The 26516-nt window shown below is 34.7% G+C and overlaps 1 protein-coding gene across 3 annotated transcripts in view; it reads right to left on the bottom strand.

Moving 5' to 3' along the window:
* Positions 1–1214: 1214 nt before the first annotated feature.
* The window catches only part of Ttc33 (tetratricopeptide repeat domain 33), a 49379-nt gene continuing 24077 nt past the window's right edge, over positions 1215–26516 (bottom strand). For all 3 annotated transcript variants that reach the window (XM_047555534.1, XM_047555533.1, XM_047555532.1), the window contains exons 3-5: positions 11777–11858; positions 10610–10741; positions 1215–7042 (exon numbers count right to left, since the gene is read on the bottom strand). In XM_047555534.1, coding sequence (XP_047411490.1) covers positions 6689–7042; positions 10610–10741; positions 11777–11858 — 568 coding nt within the window. In that variant the 3' untranslated portion in view covers positions 1215–6688. The remainder of the gene's footprint in view (positions 7043–10609; positions 10742–11776; positions 11859–26516) is intronic.

The following is a 26516-nucleotide window of genomic DNA, read 5'->3' on the forward strand; positions in this document are numbered from 1 at the left end:
TTAGTTACTTCCTTAACAGCCTTATTTCTAAATATAGTCATATGGAGGGTTAGAGCTTCAACAAATGAATTTTGGGGCACATAATTCAATCCATTTTATTGTTGAGTAAAAGCACAGCCAAGGGAAAAAGTCTTGTTCAGTGGTCTATTCCATAATTATTTGTTAAGACTTAATAGCTATGTAATACAAAGCTTATTTTGTTGTTGTTGATGATGATGATGATCATATTTTGTGCTGTGGGACACTTATTCAGATTGTTTAGAAAGTCTCAGATTTTCTATATGGGAAAATTCTGATTGTCTAAGTGGCTGGTATTAAATCTTACTTGGTCCCTATAGGATATAGTGGACAGGAAGGTAATTTTAACACCATCTCATAATCCGAGACCATCTAACCAACTGGGTCAAGTATATCAGAAAAGGTAATGAGACTGCTAGTGGTACTCTGACCAGGAGAATCAAGAGTCCTTTCTAAAATGACCACCAGCCCTTTCCACAAGTTTTCTATTGGGGGCACAAAAATATAAAGGTCATGGAAAAATCCAGACACAGTAATATTTACTATTATCTGTGCCTTCTGGCCTCAAATGTTAAAGCAGAAAAATCCATATTACACAAAATATTCATTTTTCCTAAACTACCTGTACTAGTTTCAGAACAAAATAAGCCATATTTACTCCTTCCCATCAGTCTTTCTACCTCATCCCCTTCTCCCACAACAGCCAAACCCTCAGTATAAGGCCCTGCAATCATGTTCTTATAATTACTATCCAGGTACAAGAGAATGGAACCAGATAAAAAGAGACAGCAAAGGAGAGTGTTTGACCATATGACTTAGCATGGAGTTGCCCTGATAGCTAAAGCTTTGGTGCCAGACTAGAAGCACCTTGGAAGAAAGGAACAGAGAAAGAGCTAGGCCTCTGGTCCATATATCGATAATTCTACCACTCATTACCTTTCCTTGCCATACATTCTAATCCCCACCATGAAAGAGGAGAACAGATCACCAAACATAATCTATGTCCTAAGTGGGAAAAAATAGTTTTTTGAGCCAGAGTTTTGCTATGTTGCCCAAGTTGGTCTCAGATTCATGCACTCAAGTGATACTCCCATTTCAACCTCTCAGACAGCTAGTACTATAGATGTGTGTGCCACTGCATCTGGCTGTCCTAAGAACTTTCAGTCACAGGAACTCTACATACTAAGATCTGAACAGTTATTTAAGTTTTTCTTTTTCTTTTTTCTTTTTTTTTTTTGAGAAAGAGTGAAACAGGACTCAATATAAGGAAAAGCAAAGAGAATTCCAAGAATGATTTGGGGGTAACCACAGATTTCTTAGTACACAAGAAGCACAATCCTTAAAAAACCTATAAATTGGACTTCATCAAAATTTTAAATGTCTGCTCCTTAAAAGGTATTATAAAGAAAACAAGGGGAGAAACTACTCACAACACATATATCTCAAAAAGAATATTTATCTAATAAAAATTTTAAAATTCTTACAATTCAATAACCAAAATTAAAAATGATCAAAATATTTGAATGTACACCTCCCAAAAGAAGACACGTTTAATAAACCTATGAAAAGATGCCTAACATAATCAGAGAAATGCACATTAAAATCTCAATGAGCTACCACTACACATCCATTCAACTTGCTAAAATTAAAAAGACTGACAATCCCAAGCATTGACAAAGATGTGAAACACCTGAAACTTCTTTAATAAACTGCTGGTAGAATGCAAAATGATTTAGATACTTTTGAAAAACAGTTTGGCAGTTCCCTCTCAAGTGTCACATATACTTAGAAATACTAGACTCAGAAATTCCATTCCTAGGCATTTACCCAAGACAAATGAAAACATATGTCCATACACAGAATTGTGATCTATGTACAAAACAGCTTTATTCATAAGAGAGCAAAACCTGAAACAACCTAGATGACCATCAATAGGAAGAGCTAAACAAATTGCAGCATATTCATACTGTAGAATACTAAGCAGTAAGTGGGAACATATTAGCACACACAATAACAAATAAATCTCAACAGGGATGAAATCTCAAAAATATGCGGAACAAAAATAATTCAGATACAAAAAGAGTACATATTGTATGATCTATTTATTTGAAAGTCTAGAAAAATGAAATCTAATTTATAATCACACAAAGCAAGTAAGTAAACAGGGCTGGCTGTTAAAGTAGAGGGGAAGTGATTGCATAAAACTTTAGAGACCTTTTTGGTGATGGGACATAAATTTCCTCTTGATGCTTTCAGTGGTTATATGCTTGTTCACATTTGTCAACTCACCAAACTGTAAATTAAAATGGTTGTATTTCATTATGTTCAAATTATATTCATTTAAGAAAGTTGACAGGGGTGAGGAGACCATAATTCATTACACATTCTTCCCTTCCAATTAAATGTATATTCACTATGGTGGCTTAGGGCTGGGGAGATAGCTCAGTCGGTAGAGTACATGCCTTCCATGCACTAAGGCCCTGGGTTCGATCCCCAGCACTGCAAAAAAAAAGAAGACAAAAAAAACACAAAAATATTGTGGCTTATTCCTGTACTAAATCAGTAACTCTTGTAAATATCCTGAAGAAATTTTTATATTGCCTAATAATTAATATTATTCATTTTCAATACAATTTCCATAATTGAAAAAAAAGAAAATTAGCAAAGAATTCCCCAATTTGTATCTCCTAAATCTCATTTTTACTTTGAAATATAATTTTTGTCAGAACTGAGGGAGTCATAAAGTAGTCCATCATCCCCTCATAGCCTCTGAGGCACCTGAGAGACAGTCAAGCAGATGGATATTGAATACATCAGATTTATTGCTGAAAAAGGCTAAGTTAAATGATATAATTTAAGTCTGAGCCAACAACAGCCACCTCATATTAAACCCAGAATTAAAGACACTTGGCTCTACAAGCCACACACAGTTCTGCAAGCATGAGTATCCCCTTGTAGAAAGGCAGACACAAGCTAGGGAGGGCCATGATAAACCCAAAGAAGGGAGAAAGAGACGTGCAAATCAGTTCTGTATCCTAAATTCCCTCCTCTCCCAGGGAGGTGAGAAGGAGAGAACAGAATTCTTTGGTTAATGGATATCCCAAGTAGCATTGTGAAAGGAAGCCATCCCCTTCTGCTTTCCAACCAGCGTAGATCAGTGTTTCTCAACCTTTCTTCCACCTTGGCACATAGAACAGATGAAATTCATGTGTAATCAAATTAAGACAGGATTCATGTATGGTATTCTAACTACAGGATCAGTGTTTCTTTCTATTCAAAGTGGCCATAATTAATTGCAACTGACTAAGAGACATAACTTTAGGGATAACCCCCTTTATTTCACTTCAGTTTACTTTAGTTAGGAGGTAAGCAATTTACAAATTTCCATTATTTCATTATCCTGGTTTAAAAAATCTAACTTTTTCAATACTATTGATATGCCATCAATTATAAAATATATCTTCAGTTTAATAACGTCTCAGTAAAGAATACATTTAATATACCTATTGATTTGAAGATAATTACTATAGGACTATGGTTCTTGTGCCAACTCACAACTCATTTACATACATACTGCATCATGAAATGGAAGCTCAGAATGACTGGACCAGTGTCAATTTAGAAGAGCTCTGACTCAAGGAAATTTTAAAATGATTAATAATTTTCACTGCTGGGAAAGGCAGTGAAGTAAGTTTTTGAATCATATAAAGTACAAGTCTTCAAAATGACAAGGCTATACTGTTCAGTTATAACCCTAGTTTTCTCTTTTTCTTTTTCTTTTTTTTAAATATTGTTTTCAGTTGTATATGGACAAGATGCCTTTATTTTTATGTAGTGCTAAGGACTGAACCCAGTGCCTCACACATGCTAGGCAAGAGCTCTACCACTGAGCTACAATTTCAGCCCCATAACCCTAGTTTTCTGAGATGCTTTTTAATTTTATGTCTTCATTACAGTTTTATATAATCAATTTTTAAAATTTGCATACTTAAATCACTATCATCCAATTTTGTACAAAGGCCCCAACTGCAGTATATCCAGGTTCTGTGAAGTGTACCCTGCATGACTTTTCAATGTTTTGTGTAGTATTTCTTAGCATATTTAAGATAAATATAATCTAGGAGCTGGTTTTCCAGAGAATAACAGGAGTCCCAAGTTACCAGGCATGGTCTGGATCTGTAGTTTTCTAACTACTGAGTGTCTATGCTACACAATTTTCAACAAGAATTTTAAAAAATTATATTCACTATAATTTGAACCATAGACAGTGCTGTTTTAGGAAAGAAACACCAATGATTACATTACCATCGCAAATATTTTTCTCAAGGTTCAAAAAATTCATCGTTATAATTAACAAGCCTGGTAAACTTTTATGTATCAGTAGTCACATCCTTAAAAATAATGAATCCATTTTTCTCTTCATGCCTGGAAAAGTTTTAGCTAAAGTAAGCATCTTTGGGGGCTTAGAGAAATGAGTAGCCTTCCCCCTCCATAACTATTCTTTCCTTCTCCTCCATCTTACATCTAAACTATTTTTTCTTAACCTGGTAAAGAAGAGCATAATCTGGCCTACCACATCCAACACAAAGGAGAGAGCAGGTTCTTTAACAGTCTAGTGGCTAGATGCACTCCATGCTGGATCACACCTCTTCTGAAGTTGAGGCATAGACCTTGTGCCAAAAATAATCTCCAACTGACAACCATCTATCCTATAAAATTGGAAGTAGTGACTTCTCACTTTCAGATAAGGAAAGGTTATGGAGTTCTTTCTTAAAATCAGAGGAAACCAAGGTTAAGTATCTCCAAACTAAAGCAAATTCTTCATAGAAACAGCTAGCATTTACCGAGCACTTCATGTACGAGGAAACATGCAAGGTGCATACTATATATTACTTTCACTTAAGAAATTAAGTAAAATCAATCTAATTTTTCAAAAGCTAACAACATAAAATGGGAAAATCTTCAAAATGCTGAAGAAACTATTTATTCACATATTTCACAATAAACAAATATCCATTCACAAAACAACATACCAAATGTTGACAAATCACTTGTCTAGATACCATTCTACCCTCTGAGAATATTCCTTATTAAACAAAATAAAATAATGAATATTTTTATCATTCTAAAACTGAACTCTCTAACCAGGGCTTTTTTATGATATAACTTAGGGGGAAACTATAATACTTTTTAAGGCAAGTGCTGATTTCTCTAACTCTGAAAAAGAAAATAGGCTTTCTACTACAACAAAAATTTTTTAAAATAGAACCCTCACAAAAATGTAGATCATTATTTATATACTCCAACAGTGTTAGATAAGATTATACATAAAGTAGCTAACTTTCACCTCTAACAGATAAAATTAATTTTATGCCAATAATATCTTCCTGAGGTCAGAATAACAGTTCCCAACAGTTCTATATGGTTGTATAATATATTGTATAAAAATAATCACATTACAATGATAGTACTGATTTGCACATGTGTCCTTTCAATAAACTACTTCAATATATCCTCATGTTCTTGAGACTACACCATAAATCACATTCCAGTTTCTATGTATTTTTGCTTAACTTGTTCATTCATTGGCATTTTAGTAATATCCCTATTGTTTTATTTTTAGAAAGATATGGACCATATTTAAATTTTAACAGTTTTTCATTTCACTGAATAGTTCCAAAAGTTATTTGGAAAAGTAATTCTAAATCATCGGCTGGAAAGTTACAATCAAGAAATATTATCTGGGCTTTTTAAGCACCTAAAAGTGAGGAAAAGAAATATTGCTTTTGATTGTGTTAATTTTGGAGCACAACTTATTATGACTTATCTGTAACCATAAAAACAAAAATAATAAAACCATCATTTTGACATTTATCAGTATTTCATACATCTAAGAAAACAACTGCCACTGATAGAACTTTAAAGTTAGAACAGAAGTACAAATCTGAATTGAAAAAAGCATCAATAAAATACTCAGTAGTATGTACACATTTGCACACATTTTCAGACAAACTCTCAAAGATTTCACAAATAACCAAACAGTAATTTTGAATCAAAATGAATGTCAAAAATATTTAAGCTTTGTGAAGACTTACTTTAGTGAAGCAGGAAAAATGGAAGAGTGAAGGGTAACAAGCAACATATTTCTAGGAGGGAAAGAAATCACGCACTGCCTTTATCATAAAGCAAAAGTCAATAAGTCAACATTTTAAAAACAATGGTTACCAAGTTATTCACTATTCAAGAATACACTTCTCAAGTTGGGTTCTTAAAGACATATTCATTCTGATATTCAAATCAAACTAAATTTATCAATCAAAACACATTTGACGGCTGGGGATATAGCTCAGTTGGTAGAGTTCTTGCCTCACATGAAAAAGGTCCTGGGTTCAATCCCCAGCACCACCAAAAAACAAAACAAAACAAACAAACAAAAAAAATACACACGCATTTTACTCAGAATTCTAATCTTAAGAAGAATAAATTGTAACTTATCAAAGCATAGTCTGAACACTTTCAATAATTCTACCATTTAGTTTTTATATTCCTCATCTGAAAAACTTATTATACAAACAGTAGTTCTGCTTTCTTTCTCCAGAGTAAATGTCCCTATGTCTAAACTTTTAGTAGCAATCAAAAAGATTCAAATAATTCCTTTCTGTATATTGCTTCATCGGGCTTTGATAAACACAGAGCCATCTGGTGGGGCAGCACCATCCTCCTTTTCAGTTACAGTCTCAACAGTCCCAGAAGCTGACACAATAACCATTGTTTTATTCGCTGAAACGGTCTTCTGTTTTTCAGCAATAGCTGCACAAACAGCAACAATCTCATCACTTTCAAAGTCATAGTCAGGAATTGACTTTGGTGAAAAATGTGTTCCTTCAGATGGTGCTTCACTTCTCTTAATTCTCTGTGCTACCTTCTGCTGCTCCTGAAGCGTTCTTGCCCAAGAAAGGTCTTCTTTCCATAGTTCAGGGTTCATCGGATAGATATGAAGGGCTACTTGAAAACTTCGAATTGCCTGGAAAAAAAACAGGTGAGCATTTTTCATTTATTTTGTTTTTAAAATTCAGTTTGTTTACTACAATCACACCTGTGAGAGTGTGGGTACGCAGATAGACACCTACACATACACAATGCATTATTTTAATGTATCAGAAAGTGATTGCAAAATGCTGATGAATGAAAGCCAGTAAAATAGAGATTCTAAGGTTCAAGACAAAGCAAATATATTGTTTGGCCTCTATAAACCACCAAATATACAAAGGTGAATTTCCTGGGCTAACCCACAATCAGAAAGGTACCAGAAATACATATTATTAGAGCCAAGAGCTTAGATTTTGGTATTGCTAACATTTACTAAGTGGTTGATATGTTCTAGACACTATTCGAAAGATTTATATGCACTAACTCAGCTACTCTCACAATAATCCTAAGAAGTAGGGAGGATATTGTTTTCAGTTCTGTTTTATAGAGGCACAGCAAGATCAGTTACCAAAGGTATCAGAAAGAAAGTGGCATAACTAGAATGCAAACTTGGGCAATCACTTCTAGAAGTCATGCAATCTTACTATGTTGAACTACTTCATTACAAGAAGTGCACTTTGATCCAGATTAAGGTCAACTTCAGGACTACTGACATTCTGGGCTGGATAGTTCTTTATTTGAGGGGACTGTCCTGTGTGCTGTAGAATGTTCAGCAACATCTCTGACCTACAACCACTACTGTAACAATCAAAAATATCTCCAGACATTGATGAATGTCCTCTGTGTGGCAAAATTCCTCCAGTTGAGAACCACTGGTCTAAATCTACTGTGTGTTATTCCAAGAACACTTACTCTTTGTATCAAAGATCTTCACACAAACAGATCTGTTTTAGGATTTTATATACCAGATATACATCTACACGATTTTATTTTTGCTAATCGTGTAGAATTGATTTCTCAATTCTTACCTTTAAGTGCCATAATAAGATATTTATAAAGGTTATAACTCAAATCTGACTCTGCTATTTAATATCAGAAAATATAATGCAGCTAAACTCAAAATCAACAGTGATTAACTAAAAATGCACAAGTGAAATTTTTTAACTCTTCAATGTCTTCCTTTTGGAAGTTAACACATACACATTATCATTATTATAATAAATAATTACAAGAGGGGAACTAGAAACTTTTACCAAAAGTTTACTCACACAAAACATTAAAATCATTAACTAAAATAAAACTTGGGAAATAAAGAAAACATTAGTAAGTAAAATGACTACACATCACATATTGGCATGAAGAAAATCAAAAGCTAAAAAGGAGTTATGCAGCGACTGGGGTTGTAGCTCAGTGGTAGAGCACACGTGAGGTCCTGGGTTCGATTCTCAGCACCACATAAAAATAAAATAAAGGTATTGTTTAACTACACCTAAAAATATACATATATATTTTAAAAAATGAGTTATGCGAAGACTGAAAAGGGAGACCCAAAGCTATTTCCAGCACTGAAGGTCAAGGACCATGAGAAGTTAATCCAATCATCCTTCCCAACTGGTACCTCCTGGTATTCCTCAATTTTCCTAATCTACTTTCCCTTCCAACTTCTCCAGGATAAATATTCTTACATATTCCTTTCTCTACAATCCCATTCCTTCACACAGAACCAATCTCTTCAGCTTTCTTATTATTTCATCCTTCCTCTTCCTAAACTAGGACTATAGTGAAGTCCAATCCTATCCTCTCTCTCTCTCCCTGCACCATCCCCCTCACACTCTCTATATTACCTGTAAGAATTTTCCAAAGTAGACACCCAACTCTCATAAAACCTAAATAATTACTCATGGAGATATACCCAATTCATGACTTTTAATTTTAACTGACTTTTAATTTCTATTCCTGTATTTTCTTATGTTTTTGTCCTTACATGTAATAATAAGGACCGTCAGATGTTAGAAATTTCAGATTGCTTTCAAAAATATTTTTAATAAGTTTCCTTCCTTATGACATTCTGAGTAAAGTTATTTATCATTTAACCATACTAGACTTTAAAAAGAATAGCTTAAATCTACATAAAATTACAAATTGAGATTTTTCCAAGTTAAAGCCTTAAATAATTACATTTAAATGGTGGGCTAAGGAGGTGAGCAGTGAGCACTTTCAACATTTCCAAAACCTCATCACAGAACCATATTGATAGGGAAAAAAAAAAAAAAAAAAACAGCTGAACATATGGTACTCTTATTCAAAAAATTTCAAACTTCAAATAACTTCATTTTTATTAGTTTTTTCAAAGTATCTCTGTTATCTCACCTGAACTACATTTTCCCTATGAAACACAATTATTACTACACTATGTTCTAGAGATTTTTTCCATTACCAAAAACAATAAATCAAAGATACCATGATTTTTAAGTTTTTAATAAAAAGAATATGGAAAAATAATATTTTATGATAGGTCCCCTGACCTCCATTACTCTATTAGGGAAAAAACCTTGAATTTCTTTTGTGCCAACACTGGTATGATTTAAGTCTTCAGGTAAAAAAAGAGAAATGATGACACTAAATAGCAGGAAAAAAAAATGACACTTTGTTAAACTGGTTTTCATCAACGTGGATGTCCTTGAGAGATTATTATTTTCAAGTTACTTTAGTCTAATTATTTTCTCATGAAAATTCCTTATTGCTTCTGAGAATTTGAAGAACACCTTTTTTGTGAATAAAAAAAAAAAATTCTTAAAGAGTACCAGAAAAATCTGTCATCCACAGTTTACTAAAACCATTATCAATAACATTAAATTCAGGATTTACCAATAAGCCTATACTTTAAAGCTTTTAAAATTTGTTTTATTTTTAACTATAAAAGACTAACAAAACCATAAAAAGGCATTAATTCAGTTAATGATAAAGGAGTAATTTGGCATTACTGTATTATATTTGTAAACACTTCTATATTATATTTTGTTAAAAATAAAAAGAAGACAATTCTTACAGTCAATTCTTACCTAGTTATTAGCCTTTGCTACCAACAAGGTATAATCCAAACACGTTAAGAGATGCACTTAGCACCACTTTTAGTAAATTTTATACAATGAATATTTTATTTTCATAAGTTTCTACCCTTTCCCACTTTCCCCTAAGCCCAGCAACTTTTCAGTTTAAATATTTGTCATTTATCTCCCATATTCTACTGTCTTCTTCCTTCAAAATCTATTAGTGGTTTCACCTTCATGATAACACTGTTATCACTTTATAATGCAGTAAACTTAATGATTCAAAGAACGAAGTTAAAAGTTGCTTATTGTCTGTTTAAATATGGTTTACCAAATGCTAATATTTTATGATAAATTTTTATTTTTTAATTTTCATGATACCAAATAACTGAAAAATACTCTTATCCCAATAAAACTGGTGCTAATAATCATAAGAGATGTTCAATAATAACTTTTGATGTGTATTTATGGAATAATACCTTTAAAGAGGTAATTTTCTATCTATTTTTTGTATAGATCTGAGAAATGACTACTTGCTTTTTGGTTTGGTTGACCAAAAATATGTCAAAATAAACTTACAATTTCAGCATTATAATCATCTGACTTCTTACCAGGACTATCTCTCCTAATCCAAGCTGAGCACGCCCCAAAGTTTGCCAAGACTCCCATGAATGTGGGTTTCGCTGGACAGCCATTTCTGCTGCATGTACTGCTGGGAACATTTCATGAAGAGACATTAGAACCTATATGCCAAAAATTAGAACAAGAAAAAACTTGTCAGTAATACACATATAAACTAGTAAACTACTGATGAATAAACAAAGGTTTTCATTTTTAAAATATATTTTAACCTGGTAAACACTGCATTTCAATGGTTTTTACCCCTCCTTTGCCAAGCAGGGTTAGAAATTTAGTCTTTTATCGCCTAAAAAAAACTATGAAAATATAAACTCTCCCTTTCCAGCTACTAAATTCCATGTCCATCTGGCCAAAACCAAGTGGTCCTATTCTGGTCATGGTAGCTCAGATCTACTTGGACTCCTATTTCCACTTTTATTCATTCCATTTACAATGTGGTTGTTAAGGAAACTCCAAGCTTTGCTGTTCAACTAGGTAAATTAATTTGTTCAACCAGCCATCCTGTCCTTAGTAAACATCTCCCTGATTTGAAAATTATTATGACACTCCATAGACATCCTTACAACTGGGCTTTTCGAACCATATAAACCAGAAAAATCAAGGAGTTTGAGACCCCTCCACTTTAGTCTAAGGGAAAGGGTTGGATTTTATCTATAATCTTTAGGGCCATTAACATTTTAGAACATTTTTGATGAGAATATCATTTTCGATTCCAAATTAAACTTTTCATGAAGTTTGCTCTAAATTATGCCTTATTACAAAGTATTTTAAGACTGAGAGTTAAAATGACCTAGGCCATTTTTAGAGAAATCTCATACACAACTCAATTCATCTTAATTTTGAAGAAAAGTAAGCTATTACTAGGTTCACTATAATGTAACTTTAAAAAAAAATCCATCTGTTGATATCTAATCATAGTTATATTTTATCATAATTAGGTTAAAAATAACAGCTAAGTTCATTATGAAGGCAAATGAACTTCTAATTTTATACATATGGCAGAGTCATAAATACTATGATAAAAAATTTAAATAAATTATATTTGAAAAAGAAAATGGGAGAAAACACTATTTTGGTTCACTATTGCTCACCAAATGGCACAATTTTATAATCAAAGTGAAATTTTGCATAATTATTACCTGTGACTTCATCTCATAGAGGGTGGCATCATTTGGGGTTAACTGTAGTGCTTCATCCCACTTCTGAATTGCCTCCCGATATCTGTAGTTATTAAAGTTACATTAACATGTTTTCAATAAATCGTTGAGAACAGATGATCAAATTTTAAAAATTAGATACTAGGAAATAATTAATTGCTTATGAATCTCTGCTTTGGAACTGATAATAATAAATGTTACAAAATCCAGAAAAAATAAAAATATGAAAGGAAAGAACAGTAAAGAGAAAAATGCAAAATACAAATAAAAGGGATCTTAGATATTTTTCTCCAAGATTTTTATTTTCTGGGTTGAGAAATTACCACCAGGTTCTCGTTCTCTCTCTCTCTCTCTCTCTCTCTCTCTCTCTCTCTCTGTCTCTCAAACTCAGGCTAATTGTTGGCATATGTTTACATTTACTTTAGATGCATGTAAATTTTCTGATAAATTTATAATTCAGTTGCAACTTGGCCCTGCTATAGAAATCCATCAGAGACAGAGATGATGATTTAAGAATCTGCCAGGTAATTTTGTAAAGATTCTTCAGTTCTAAGTTTCTTTGTCTATAAAAGAAGAACATAGGGAAGGAATTGTATCTGTTTTTGTTCATCCAAGCAAGCTTGTAAGAAATGGGTGAAATGAACAAAAACAATATGGAGATGACTCCACTACTACCCTTTCACTGATGTTTTCCTAAATGGGTCTCTTGCGGTCTAAGGTCATTTTGTCCATTAACATCTCCATCTGGACCCACAAGTTCAAACCCAGTTTGAACAAATCTGACCTCAGCCTACTCCATGCCAAATCTGCAGAAACATAAAAGTATTTATTTTTTTAAAAAACAAAACTTTGATAATGTTAATGAGCACTGCTCTATTTCCACATACTTAAGCACTTCTACAAAGTGCCAGATTTTGAATCACTGATAATATCTGTCATAGTGTATTTGTCATATCTTAGTAACTCCTATCATGTACTATCTTTTCTTGAATCACTTCTTGATTTTTCCCCAAACCCTTCATTTCCTGTGTATGTGTTCTTGTGCATAATTTTGTACCTAATACAATCAGCAACAAACTGAACATAATAATAGCAATCCCATAAGATTACAATGATGCTGAAAAGTACCTATCACCTAGTGACTCAGTAGCTGTCCTAATGTCATCGCATAGTTTAATGCTCACCTTTGTGGTGATGCTGGTATAAATAAATCTACTGCACTGCCAGTCATATGAAAGTATAGCACACAAAATTACATACAGTACATAATACTTGATATTAAAAAACCATGCCACTGGTTTATGTATTCACTATACTATACTTTTTATTCTTATTTTAGAGTGTACTCCTTGTACTTATAAAAATAAGTTTACTGTAAAATAATGTGCTGCATTACACCAGAAGCAACATCATACACCTGTTTTTATTGAGTATCTTGAAACCAAGTCATTGACCTATATCATCTACCTTTGTGTAAAATACACACTTATGATGTTCCCATAATGAAATGCCTAATGACACATCTCAGAACATGTATGCAATGTCAAGCAATGCATAACTGTATATGAAGATCCAAACCAAACACAACAAAATGTCAGCTAATGTACATAGATCATTATCCAAGCAAGGTACATAGAACTTAAGAAATAAAAGCAGAACCCAAGGAAAAATAGAAAGTTAAAGTACATAAAAAATATACATTCTCTCACTGTTTTCACCCAAGTGAAAACACTTTCACTGAGTTCCTTTATTAGGATATAATTCAAATAAGCAATACATTTCCAAGGTCTTATACCATCTTGACAAAGCAAACATCAAATCTCTCAGAGCTTCACTAACTTAAAATTATTTCTCTATGAAGGATTTTGCCATACTGAAGCATCTGTCTAGAGCCAGGTTTCCCAAGTGGGAAGTAACAGGAGACACGGAGTCTCACTGCCTGCTTTCTGTCAGTTCTTGTGATTTGCAGATTCCTTTGAAGTGCTACCTCCATTGCTCTGCTTGAGCACTTCTGAATCGTATCAGAATATGTTCACTATGCTGGCTTATACAGGTTTCAGAAGATGACATGCAATTCTCCATATCTACCCTGTAACTAGGTGGTGGTACACATAAGTTGGTACTATGTCCTACTGTAAGCTCCTCGTTACCCTAAGTGGGATTCTAAGGCTCACAGTTATCTTTAGATAACTCATATATTGCTGTTAGCCTAAGACCTGCCTCATGCATTTCAAAATATGAAGTTGCCATTTAAATTTTCTGTTCAAGTGTCATTAAAATTTGAGATAAGACAAAATTCTTTATGCATTCCAATTACTCCATTAAAATGCTTTAACTAAACAGAATTCATTGGCCAGCTGCTTTTGTATAGTCACCACCTATCAGATCATATTGCCTGGATTCTAGAGTCCAATTCTAGTTTATTTTCCCTTTCCCGGTCCCCTCAGATAATGTGGCAAATGGTACTTGTGAAAGAGATGGATGGTAGAAAAAAAGATGCACAGCTCTCACCTGGTACACAAATTAGCAAAAGAGAAGATAAAAAAGGAACTTCTAGAGAAGGAATGAGAAAGTTGTTCTGAACTTTCCTGGTGGGCTCCTGAAGGACTAAAATCCATAGCATGCAGGTAAGAGAGAAAGGGAAATAGAAGGAAGGCAGGATTTACAGAGATTCCAGTGGACTTTACTTCCTTCTCTGAACTACACATTTGTATCTATTAAGGCAGTCTCAAACTACAAATTTAAGTCAAAATTGTGCATTCAATTCTTTAATACAAAATGTCTTTAAATGAGCTCTTCCTTGTTTCTGTATCTGAGTAAATGATAATTGTTTTTATATAAAAATTGTTTTCTGGCCCAGTGCCTGCGGTCTTCAGCGACACCCCAGCCCAGCCCGTGCTGCGGCTGACCATCTATCAACACGTGGGGTCACCTCTGCCCACTAGCATGGATTATTCCCAACCTGGAGGCCACCATCCCTAGTGCAGCAGCACCCTTCTTGGGATACCACATCATCATCATCAAGTACCTCTCAAGCATCAGGCTACTGAAGACTAGGAGGTTTGAACAGTATAGTATTATTATAGAATTTTTTATTAGTAGTATTATTATCATTATTCCTATTATACCTACTATTAGTTCTACTTCTCTTTTCTTTTATTAATATTTTTCTCACTCTATTTTATCTATCTGTTTCCTTGGAGACTTTTTCTCCCTTTTCTCATGCTAACAACCAATTTCTTTTAATTCCGCTTTCAATATTCCTATGACCTAGTACCTATATAGACTCACTTCTTATCTCATTAACATTATATCTTACACCCTCCCCATCCTCTTTGTCTATCATTAGAAATTGTGGTCCTTATTGCAAACCTATTATTTATGCTGTAGATAATAACTGAAATCATCACCTCTATTTATTAAGACAATATGGTTAATATCTTAATAGGGACTATTTGGGTTAAGGATGCATAGTGTTTGTATTGTGTGCTGCTAATTTTTATCTCCCACGTTAAGGTGCAGTTTTGCAAACCTGAAGGGACACTATAAGTCTATAGGGGGAAACTATAATACCTCAGATTACCACTGCTAGAGGGGAAGATACACAAACAACATGAGAAAACAAGGGAAGAAAGTGTCTCAAACAAATCTAGATGCTATATCAATAGAATCCAATGATAGCATGGCAGAAGAAATGATGGCATGGCAGAAAGGGAGTTCAGATTGTACATAATTAAAATGATCCGAGAAGCAAACAATGAGATGAGAGTAAATGTAGGCAATGAATGATCGCACCAATAAACAGTTAATGGAGCAAGTGCAGGAGGCAAAAGATCATTTCAATAAAGGGATAGAGATTCTGAAGGAAAAAAACTATAAATGGAAATGAAGGAAACAATAAATCAAATTAAAAACTCAACAGAATGCATAACCAACAGACTAGATCACTTGGAAGACAAAACCTCAGACAATGAAGACAAAATATTTAATCTTGAAAACAAAGTTGATCAAACAGAAGGCTGGGGTTGTGACTCAATGGCAGAGCACCTGCCTAGCATGTGTGAGGCACTGGGGTCAATTCCCAGCACCACATACAAATAAATGAATAAAATAAAAGTCCACTGCCAACTTAAAAAAAATTTTAACAAAAAAGTTGACCAGAGAAGATGGTAAGAAATCATAAACTGAACTTCCAAGAATTATGGGATATCGTGAAAAGACCAAATTTAAGAATTATTGGTATTGAGGAAGGCACAGAGAAATAAACTAAAGAAATTAATAATCTATTCAATAATATCAGAAAATTTCCCAAATATGAAGGATGAAATGGAAAAATCAAATATGAGAGGCTTGCAGGACACCAAATGTATAAAATTACAACTGATCACACCAAGGCACATTATAATGAAAATACCTAAGATACAAAATAAAGATAGAATTTTAAAGGTTGCGAGAGAAAAGCATCAGATTACATACAGGGGGGAACCAATATGAATATCAGCGATTTCTCAGCCCAGACCATAAAAGCTAGAAGGGTCTGGAACAACATATTTCAAGCTCTGGAAGATAATGGATATCGACCAAGAATCTTACACCCGGCAAAACTAACCTTCTGATTTGATGATGAAATAAAATCCTTCCATGATAAACAAAAGTTAAAAAAGAATTTACAAACAAAAAGCCTGCACTACAGAACATTCTCAGCAAAACATAGTAGAAAAGAAGGGAATCCTTCCAAACTCATTCTATGAAGCTAGTACCACCCTGATACCAAAACCAGACAAAGACACATTGAAGAAAGAAAACTGCAGACCAATATCCCTAATGAACATAGATGAAAAAATTAACAAAATTTTAAGAAATTGCATACAAAAACATATTAAAAAGATAGTGCACCATGACCAATTGGGTTTCCTCCCAGGGATGCAAGGTTGGTTCAACATCTGGAAATCAATAAATGTAATTCACCACATCAACAGACTTGAAGTTAAGAATCTAAGATTATTTCAACAGATACAGAAAAAGCATTTGATAAAATATAGCACCACTTCATGCTCAAAACACGAGATAAAATAGGGATAGCAGGAACATACGTCGACATTCTAAAGGCTGTCTATAATAAGTTCATGGCCAACATCATTTAAATGAGAGAAACTGAAAGCATTCCCCCTAAAAACTGTAACAAGGCAGGGATACCCTCTTTTACCACTTCTATTCAACATCGTCCTTGAAACTCTAGCCAGAGCAATTAGACAGACCAAAGAAATTAAAGGGCTATGAATAGGAAAAAAAGAACTCAAACTAACACTATTTGCCAATGACATGATTCTATATTCAGAGAATCCAAAAAATTCCACCAGAAAATGTCTAGAACTCATAAATGAATTCAGCAAAGTAGCAGGATATAAAATCAACACTCATAAATCTAAAGCATTTTTATTCATAAGTGATGAATCCTCTGAAAGAGAAATTAGGAAAATTACCCCATTCACAATAGCCTCAAAAAAATAAAATACTTGGGAATCTAACAAAAAATCTAACAAAAAAAAACGAAAGACCTCTACAATGAAAACTACAAAACACTAAAGAAAGAAATTAAAGAAAACCCTAGAAGATGGAAAGACCTCCCATGTTCTTGGATACGCAGAATTAATATTGTCAAAATGGTCATTCTACCAAAAGCTACACAAATTCAATGCAATTCCAATTAAAATCCCAATGACGTTCCTCATAAAAATAGAGAAAGCAATCATGAAATTCATTTGGAAAAATAAGAGACCCAGATTAGCCAAAGTAATCCTTAGCAGGAAGAGCAAAGCAGGTGGTATCACAATACCAGACCTTCAACTACACTACAGAGCAATAGTAACAAAAACGGCATGGTACTGGCACCAAAATAGGTAGACCAATGGTACAAAATAGAAGACACAGAGACAAACCCACAAAAATACGGTCATCTCATGCTAGACAAAGGTGCCAAAAACATACACTGGAGAAAAGATAACCTCTTCAACAAATGGTGCTGGGAAAACTGGAAATCCATATGTAACAAAATAAAATTAAACTTCTATCTCTAACCATGCATAAAAATCAACTCGAAGTGGATAAAAGATGTAGGCACTAAAACAGAGACCCTGCACCTAACAGAAGAAAAACAAGGCCCAAATTTTCATCATGGTGGCTTAGGAAACTGACTTCCTCAACAAGACTACTAAAGCACAAGAAGTAAAATTAAGAATCAATAAAAGAGATGGATTCCACCCAAAAAGCTTCTTCACAGCAAATGTAACAATCAATAACATGAAGAAAGAGTCTACGGAATGGGAAAAAAATCTTTACCACATGTGCCTCAGATAGCACACTAATCTCCAGGATACATAAAGAACTCAAAAAAACTTAACACCAAAAATACACATAACCCAATCAATAAATGGGCTAAGGAATTTAGCAGACAGTCCACTGAAAAAGAAATACAATCAATCAACAAACATGAAAAACTGATCATCATCTCTTGCAATCAGAGAAATGCAAATCAAAACTACTTTAAGGGCTGGGGTTGTGCCTCAGCTAGTAGAGTGCTCTCCTAGCACATGCGAGGCACTGCGTTTGATCCTCAGCACTACATAAAAATAAATAAAATATGTGTTTAACTACAACTAAAAAAAAAAAAAAATTTAAAAAAAAATAGGATTTCCCATACACAACAGAATGAAACTAAACCCCTATCTCTCACCCTGCACAAAAATTAACTCACAATGGATCAATGACCTTGAAATCAGACCAGAGACCCTGCATCTTACAGAAGAAAAAGTAGGTCCAAATCTTCAAATTGTTGGCTTAGGATCAGACTTCCTTAACAGGACTCCCATTGCACAAGAAATAAAAGCAAGAATCAATAACTGGGATAGATTCAAACTAAATAGCTTTCTCTCAGCAAAGGAAACTATCAGCAATGCGAAGAGAGAGCCTACAGAGTGGGAGAAAATCTTTGCCACTCATACTTCAGATAGAGCACTAATTTCCAGAATATATAAAGAACTCAAAAAACTCTACACCAAGAATACAAATAACCCAATCAACAAATGGGCTAAGGATATGAACAGACACTTCACATAGGAAGATCTACAAACAATCAACAAACATGAAAAAATGTTCAATATCTTTAGTAATAAGAGAAATGCGAATCAAAACTACCCTAAGATTCCATCTCACCCCAATTAGAATGGTGATTATCAAGAATGCTAGCAACAACAGGTGTTGGCAAGGATGTGGGGAGAAAGGTACACTCATACATTGCTGGTAGGGCTGCAAATTAGTGCAGCCACTCTGGAAAGCAGTAAGAAAACTTGGAATGGAACCACCATTTGACCCAGCTATCCCACTCCTTGGCCTATACCCAAAGGACTTAAAATCAGCATACTACAGAGATACAGCCACAACAATGTTCATAGCTGCCCAATCCACAATAGCCAGATTGTGGAACCAACCTAGATGCCCCTCAATTGAATGGATAAAGAAACTGTGATATATAGATATATATATAGATATAGATACACACACACACACACACACACACACAATGGAATATCACTCAGTCATAAAGAATAATAAAATTATGGCATTTGCAGGCAAATGGATGCAGTTAGAGAATATCATGCTAAGTGAGATAAGCCAATCTCAAAAAACCAAAGGACGAATGATCTCACTGATAAGCAGATGATGACACATGTAGGGGATGGGAAGGGGGCAAGAATGAAGGAAGGAGGAACTCTATAGAGGGATAAGATGGGTAGGAGGGGTGGGGGGAAGAAAAAAAAATAACAGAATGAATCAAAAACTATTACCCTAGGTAAATGTATGATTACACAAATGGTATGCTTCTACTTCACGTACAGAGATACAAGATATATCCCATTTGTTTACAATAAAAATGAATTAAAAAAAAAACTAGGATTTCATCTCATTTGAATCAGAATGGCAATTATCAAGAATACAAGCAATAATATGTTTTGGTGAGGATGTGGGGGAAAAGGTACACTTAAACATTGTTGGTGGGACTGCAGATTGGTGCAACCACTTTGGAAAGCAGTATGGAGATTCCTAAGAAAACCTGGAAAGAAACCACCATTTGACCCAGCTATTCCACTCCTCGGTTTATACCCAAAGGTCTTAAAATCAGTATACTACAGTGACACCGCCACATCAATGTTTATAGCAGCTAAATTCACAATAGCTAAACCAAACTAGATGGAACCACATTAGATGCCCTTCAACAGATGAATGGATAAAGAAAATGTGGTACATATACACAATGGAATATTACTCAGCCTTAAAGAAGAATGAAATTATGGCATTTGCTGGTAAATGGATGAACCAAAGAATATCATACTAAGTGAAATAAGCCAATGCCAAAAAGACCAAAGGTTGAATATCTTCTCTGATAAGTAGATGCTGATTCACAGTTGGGGGTGGGTAAGGAGGAATGAAGGAACTTTGGATTATGCAGAGGGGAATGAGGGGAAGGGTGGGGCAGTGGGAATGGGAAGGATAGTAGAATGAGACATTATTACCCTACATACATGTATGAAAAAAATTTTAATAAAAATAAATAACATAAAAAATTTAAAAATGCAGTTTGATTCAGCAATTCCATCTACAAATCTTTCTGATACACTGATGTTTATGTATGCAACTTATATCTCTGAAAAGATATTCACTATATCATTTATAAAAATTAAAGAAAACATCCTTCCTCCAAGTTATAATACTTGACAAAATAAAGTACATGATAAGAATATGGATAAGGAAAGATCTGTACAGATATTAAAATTTTATAAAGTAATTCTATAAGTAATAATACAAAATGACCTCTAAGACCTCAAAGTGCTTTCACAGCATGTGTGAGGCACTGGGTTCAAGCCTTAGCACTGCATAAAAATAAATAAAACAAAAATAGTGTTTTTCAAAATGATCTCTAAGATACACATTAAGCCAAAAAGGCAAGGGAGAAAGTGATTTATATATTTGGAATGCTACCATTTATGAGGTTTTAAAATATATACAGATCCACATGTTTCTAAAGATTTTCTTTAAAAGGATATCAAGAGTCTACGGCCATACCACCCTGAACACACTCAGTCTAGTCTGAAAGGGTATGTTTGTATAACATGTCAAAATACACTCTTCTGTCGTGTATATCTAAAACAACAAATCAAAAAAAATTACTCTTACCATTTTAGAAACCAAAGAGACATTTAGCACCAAAAAAACTCAGTGTTTAAAAATGTAATAAATGTTGCTTTAAGGAAAAGAAAAAGAAAAACAGACACCAAAACCAGAATTGGAGTGGGGCCAAAAGTTACTTTCTACTGTATTTCCTTTGTTATTGTGTTTGCTTTTTAAAATCATGAGCACATATTACTGGCTTTTTCATCGAAACTTTTAATAATAAATTAAACCAATCATGGGACTGGGTAAGATCAGAGAAAGGAGAGAGATGAGAACAAGCAAAGGCACTTGGTCTGGAGTATTCTAAAGTCACACATCAAAGTAATAAACCCTCTAAAACAATAATCTTGATTCCATATCAAAATAGCTTCCCTGTGACTCACTCCATGAAAGTCATTTACTTAAAATTTTCTTTGTAGCATCAATGCCTAACACACCAAATAACATTAGGGAGTGAAAAAAAAATATATAAGAAATTCGTACATGAACTAACCTGGGTAAATAGAGCAAAAAATAAAACAATAAATATCAAATGATGTTGAACCTAATTTTAGCTTTGCTGAATCAGACTTTTAGAATTTACACAGTTTTAAAGTAAATTTTAATTACGTGTCATGATTAGATTCTTGATTTTAAAAACTGAATACATTAAAATATTTAAACACAAAAGCTTTATTCTAAATAGTCAATTCTCATTATTCATAGTAGTTATGTTCTATAAAATCACCACAACCACTGAATTAATAGTTAAGCACTGCTCCTAGAAGAAATACAGGGTTAATTTTTATTCAAAATAAAAACTCTTAACTTATTTCCTTGATTTTGTGGGTGATTTTATTAGGCTATAATGATACTGAGAAGAGTTTTTAGTTGGGTATGATGACACACCCTTGTAATCCCAGCAACTCGGGAGGTTAAAGCAGAAGGGATGGCAAATTCATGGCCACCTCAGCAATTTAGCAAGGCCCTATTTCAAAATTAAAAATAAAAAGGGTGCTGGACATGGTGGCACACGCTTGTAATCCCAGCAGCTCAGGAGGCTGAGACAGGAGGATCGCAAGTTCAAAGCCAGCCTTAGCAACTTAGCAAGGCTCTAAGTAACTCATTGAGACCCTGTCTCTAATAAAATACAAAAAAGGGACAGCCAGCTTCTCCAGGTTCTCGGAACGGAACTGGCCCGCTAGTGAGAGCCTTTCTGACCAGAACAAGCTCCGAGTCCCGGAGCCACTGCAGCGCAGCATACTCCGGCAACAAACCAGCGGAGAGCCTCGATCCGCAAGCAGCATCTGGGATCAGGGCGGGGCAGCCAGAGACCTCTTCAGGCGGCTCTGCCCACTCCGGCTGCAGGCTCTCTTCACGGGGCGATCCAAGATGGCGGCCTAGAGGGAGACTGCACCCCAGTCGCTCCAGAACCCAGGAGTTAAGAAGGGGAGGCATTGAGAGACTCGGACTGAAATAGAGCCACGGGTGAGTCTGCCCACTGGGTAAAGCTCAGCCCGGGTGGCAGGCCCAGATAGAGGTGGCTTATTGGAGCCAGGCAGGGCAGCTAGAGTCTTCCCAAGGTAGCCTTCCACACTCCGGCAGTGGACTCCTCCCACACGGCCAGCTGCACGGTGCAGGCCCACAGTGAGAGCATTTCTGCACAGAGCCAGTTCCAAACCGTGGAACCAGTAGGGGGCTAGGGGTAGTTTTCTTCGGATGAGCTGCTTTATCAGATTCCTCCAAGACATCAAGCTACTGAAGGCTGGGAGGTGATACACTGGAAATCTACCGGGACACTATAAGCCAATAGCGGAAAACTGCAATATCTCAGGGTCCCACTGACAACTGACCAATATGAGAAAACAAGGGAAGAAAATGTCCCAAACAAACCTAGATACTACATCAATAAAACCCAATGACAGCACAGCAGAAGAAATGTCAGAAAGGGAGTTCAGAATGTACATAATTAAAACGATCAGGGAAGCTAATGAGGAGATGAAAGAGCAAATGCAGGCATTGAAGGAGGAGATGAAAGAGCAAATGCAGGCATTAAATGATCGCACCAATCAACAGTTAAAAGAGCAAATACGGGAAGCAAGAGATCATTTCAATAAAGAGTTAGAGATACTGAAAAAAAACCAAACTGAAATCCTTGAAATGAAGGAAACAATAAACCAAGTTAAAAACTCCACAGAAAGCATAACCAATAGGATAGAACACCTGGAAGACAGAACCTCAGACATTGAAGACAAATTATTTAATCTTGAAAGCAAAGTTGGCCAAACAGAAAAGATGGTAAGAAATCATGAACAGAATCTACAAGAATTATGGGATAGCATGAAAAGGCCAAATCTGAGAATTATTGGGATTGAGGAAGGCTTAGAGAAACAAACCAAAGGAATGAACAATCTATTCAATGAAATAATAACAGAAAATTTCCCAAATCTGAAGAATGAAATGGAAAACCAAGTACAAGAGGCTTATAGAACTCCAAACATACAAAATTACAACAGACCCACACCAAGGCACATTATTATGAAAATACCTAACATACAAAATAAAGACAGAATTTTAAAGGCCGCGAGAGAAAAGAATCAAATTACATTCAGAGGGAAACCAATAAGAATATCAGCAGATTTTTCAATCCAGACCCTAAAAGCTAGAAGGGCCTGGAACAACATATGCCAAGCCCTGAAAGAAAACGGATGCCAACCAAGAATCTTATACCCAGCAAAACTTACCTTCAAATTTGACGATGAAATAAGATCCTTCCATGATAAACAAAAGCTAAAGGAATTTACAAAAAGAAAGCCAGCATTACAGAACATTCTCAGCAAAATATTCCATGAGGAAGAGATGAAAAACAATGATGCAAATCAGCAACAGGAGGCGCTAGCCTAAAGGAATAGCCAAATAAAGGAGAAACCAAATCATGTCAAAAACAAATATGAGTCAATTGACTGGGAATACAAATCATATCACAATAATAACCCTGAATGTTAATGGCCTGAATTCATCAATCAAAAGACACAGACTGGCAGATTGGATTAAAAAGAAAAATCCAACAATATGCTGCCTGCAAGAGACTCATCTCATAGAAAGAGACACCCATAGACTAAAGGTGAAAGGATGGGGAAAAACATACCATGCACATGGACACAGCAAAAAAGCTGGAGTATCCATCCTCATCTCAGATAATGTGGACTTCAAACCAAAACTAGTCAGAAGGGATAAAGAAGGACATTACATGCTGCTTAAGGGAAGCATAAATCAGCAAGACATAACAATCATAAATATCTATGCCCCAAACATTGGCTCATCCACGTACGTCAAACAAATCCTTCTCAATTACAGAAATCAAATAGACCACAACACAATAATACTAGGCGATTTTAACACACCTCTCTCACCACTGGATAGATCGTCCAAACAAAAATTGAATAAAGAAACTATAGATCTCAACAACACAATCAGCAATTTAGACTTAACGGACATATATAGAATATACCATCCAACAAAGAACGAATACACTTTCTTCTCAGCAGCACATGGATCCTTCTCTAAAATAGACCATATTTTATGCCACAAAGCTACCGTTAGCAAAGACTTCTTTTGAAGATAGAGATACTACCTTGTACTCTATCAGATCATAATGGATTGAAATTAGAAATAAATGACAGAATAAAAAACAGAAACTTCTCCAATACCTGGAGACTAAATAATACACTATTATATGATGAATGGATAACAGAAGACATCAGGAGGGAAATAAAAAAATTCTTAGAAGTAAACGAGAACAAAGACACATCATATCAAAATCTCTGGGACACTATGAAAGCAGTACTTAGAGGAAGATTTATTTCATGGGGTGCATTCAAAAAAAAAAGTAGAAATCAACAAATAAACGAATTAACACTACAGCTCAAAGCACTAGAAAAAGAAGAGCAGACCAATACCCAAAGTAGTAGAAGACAGGAAATAGTTAAAATCAGAGCCAAAATCAACGAAATCGAAACAAAAGAAACAATCGGAAAAATTAACAAAATAAATAGTTGGTTCTTTGAAAAAATAAATAAAATAGATAAACCCTTAGCCACACTAACAAAGAGAAAGAGGGAGAAAACTCAAATTACTAAAATTCGGAATGAACAAGGAAACATCACAACAGACATGAGTGAAATACAAAACATAATTAGAAGCTATTTCGAAAATCTATACTCCAACAAAACAGAAAACCTCGAAGACATCAACAAATTTCTAGAGACATATGAACTACCTAAACTGAACGAGGAGGACATACACAACTTAAATAAACTAATTTCAAGCAATGAAATAGAAGAGGTCATCAAAAGCCTACCAACAAAGAAAAGTCCAGGACCAGATGGGTTCTCAGCCGAGTTCTACAAAACCTTTAAAGAAGAGCTCACTCCAATACTCCTCAAACTATTCCATGAAATAGAAGAGGAGGGAACCCTACCAAACTCGTTCTATGAAGCCAATATCACCCTGATACCTAAACCAGACAGAGACACATCGAGGAAAGAAAATTTCAGACCAATATCCTTAATGAACATCAACGCAAAAATTCTCAACAAAATTTTAGCAAATCACATACAAATATATATTAAAAAGATAGTGCACCACGATCAAGTGGGTTTTATCCCAGGGATGCAAGGTTGGTTCAACATTCGGAAATCAATAAATGTCATTCACCATATCAACAGACTTAAAGTTAAGAATCACATGATTATTTCAATAGATGCAGAAAAAGCATTCGATAAAATACAGCATCCCTTCATGCTCAAAACACTAGAAAAAATTGGGGTAGTGGGAACATTCCTTAACATTATAAAGGCAATCTACGCTAAGCCCATGGCTAATATCATTCTAAATGGTGAAAAACTGAAAGCGTTCCCCCTAAAAACTGGAACAAGGCAGGGATGCCCTCTTTCACCGCTTCTATTCAACATCGTCCTTGAGACTCTAGCCAGAGCAATCAGACAAACCAAAGAAATTAAAGGGATACGAATAGGAAAAGAAGAACTCAAACTATCCCTGTTCGCTGGTGACATGATTATATATTTAGAGGAACCTGGAAATTCCACCAGAAAACTTTTAGAACTCATAAGTGAATTCAGTAAAGTAGCAGGTTACAAGATCAATGCTCATAAATCCAATGCATTTTTATACATAAGTGATGAATCTTCAGAAAGAGAAATTAGGAAAACTACCCCATTCACAATAGCATCGAAAAAAATAAAATACTTGGGAATCAATCTCACAAAAGAGGTGAAAGACCTCTACAATGAGAACTACAGAACACTAAAGAAAGAAATTCAAGAAAACCTTAGAAGATGGAAAGATCTCCCATGTTCCTGGATAGGCAGAATTAATATCGTCAAAATGGCTATACTACCTAAAGTGCTATACAGATTCAATGCAATTCCAATTAAAATCCCAATGATGTACCCTGCAGAAATAGAGCAAGCAATTATGAAATTCATCTGGAAGA

Source organism: Sciurus carolinensis, chromosome 6 (assembly GCF_902686445.1).
Source record: "Sciurus carolinensis chromosome 6, mSciCar1.2, whole genome shotgun sequence".
In the NCBI taxonomy this organism is placed as follows: domain Eukaryota; kingdom Metazoa; phylum Chordata; class Mammalia; order Rodentia; family Sciuridae; genus Sciurus; species Sciurus carolinensis.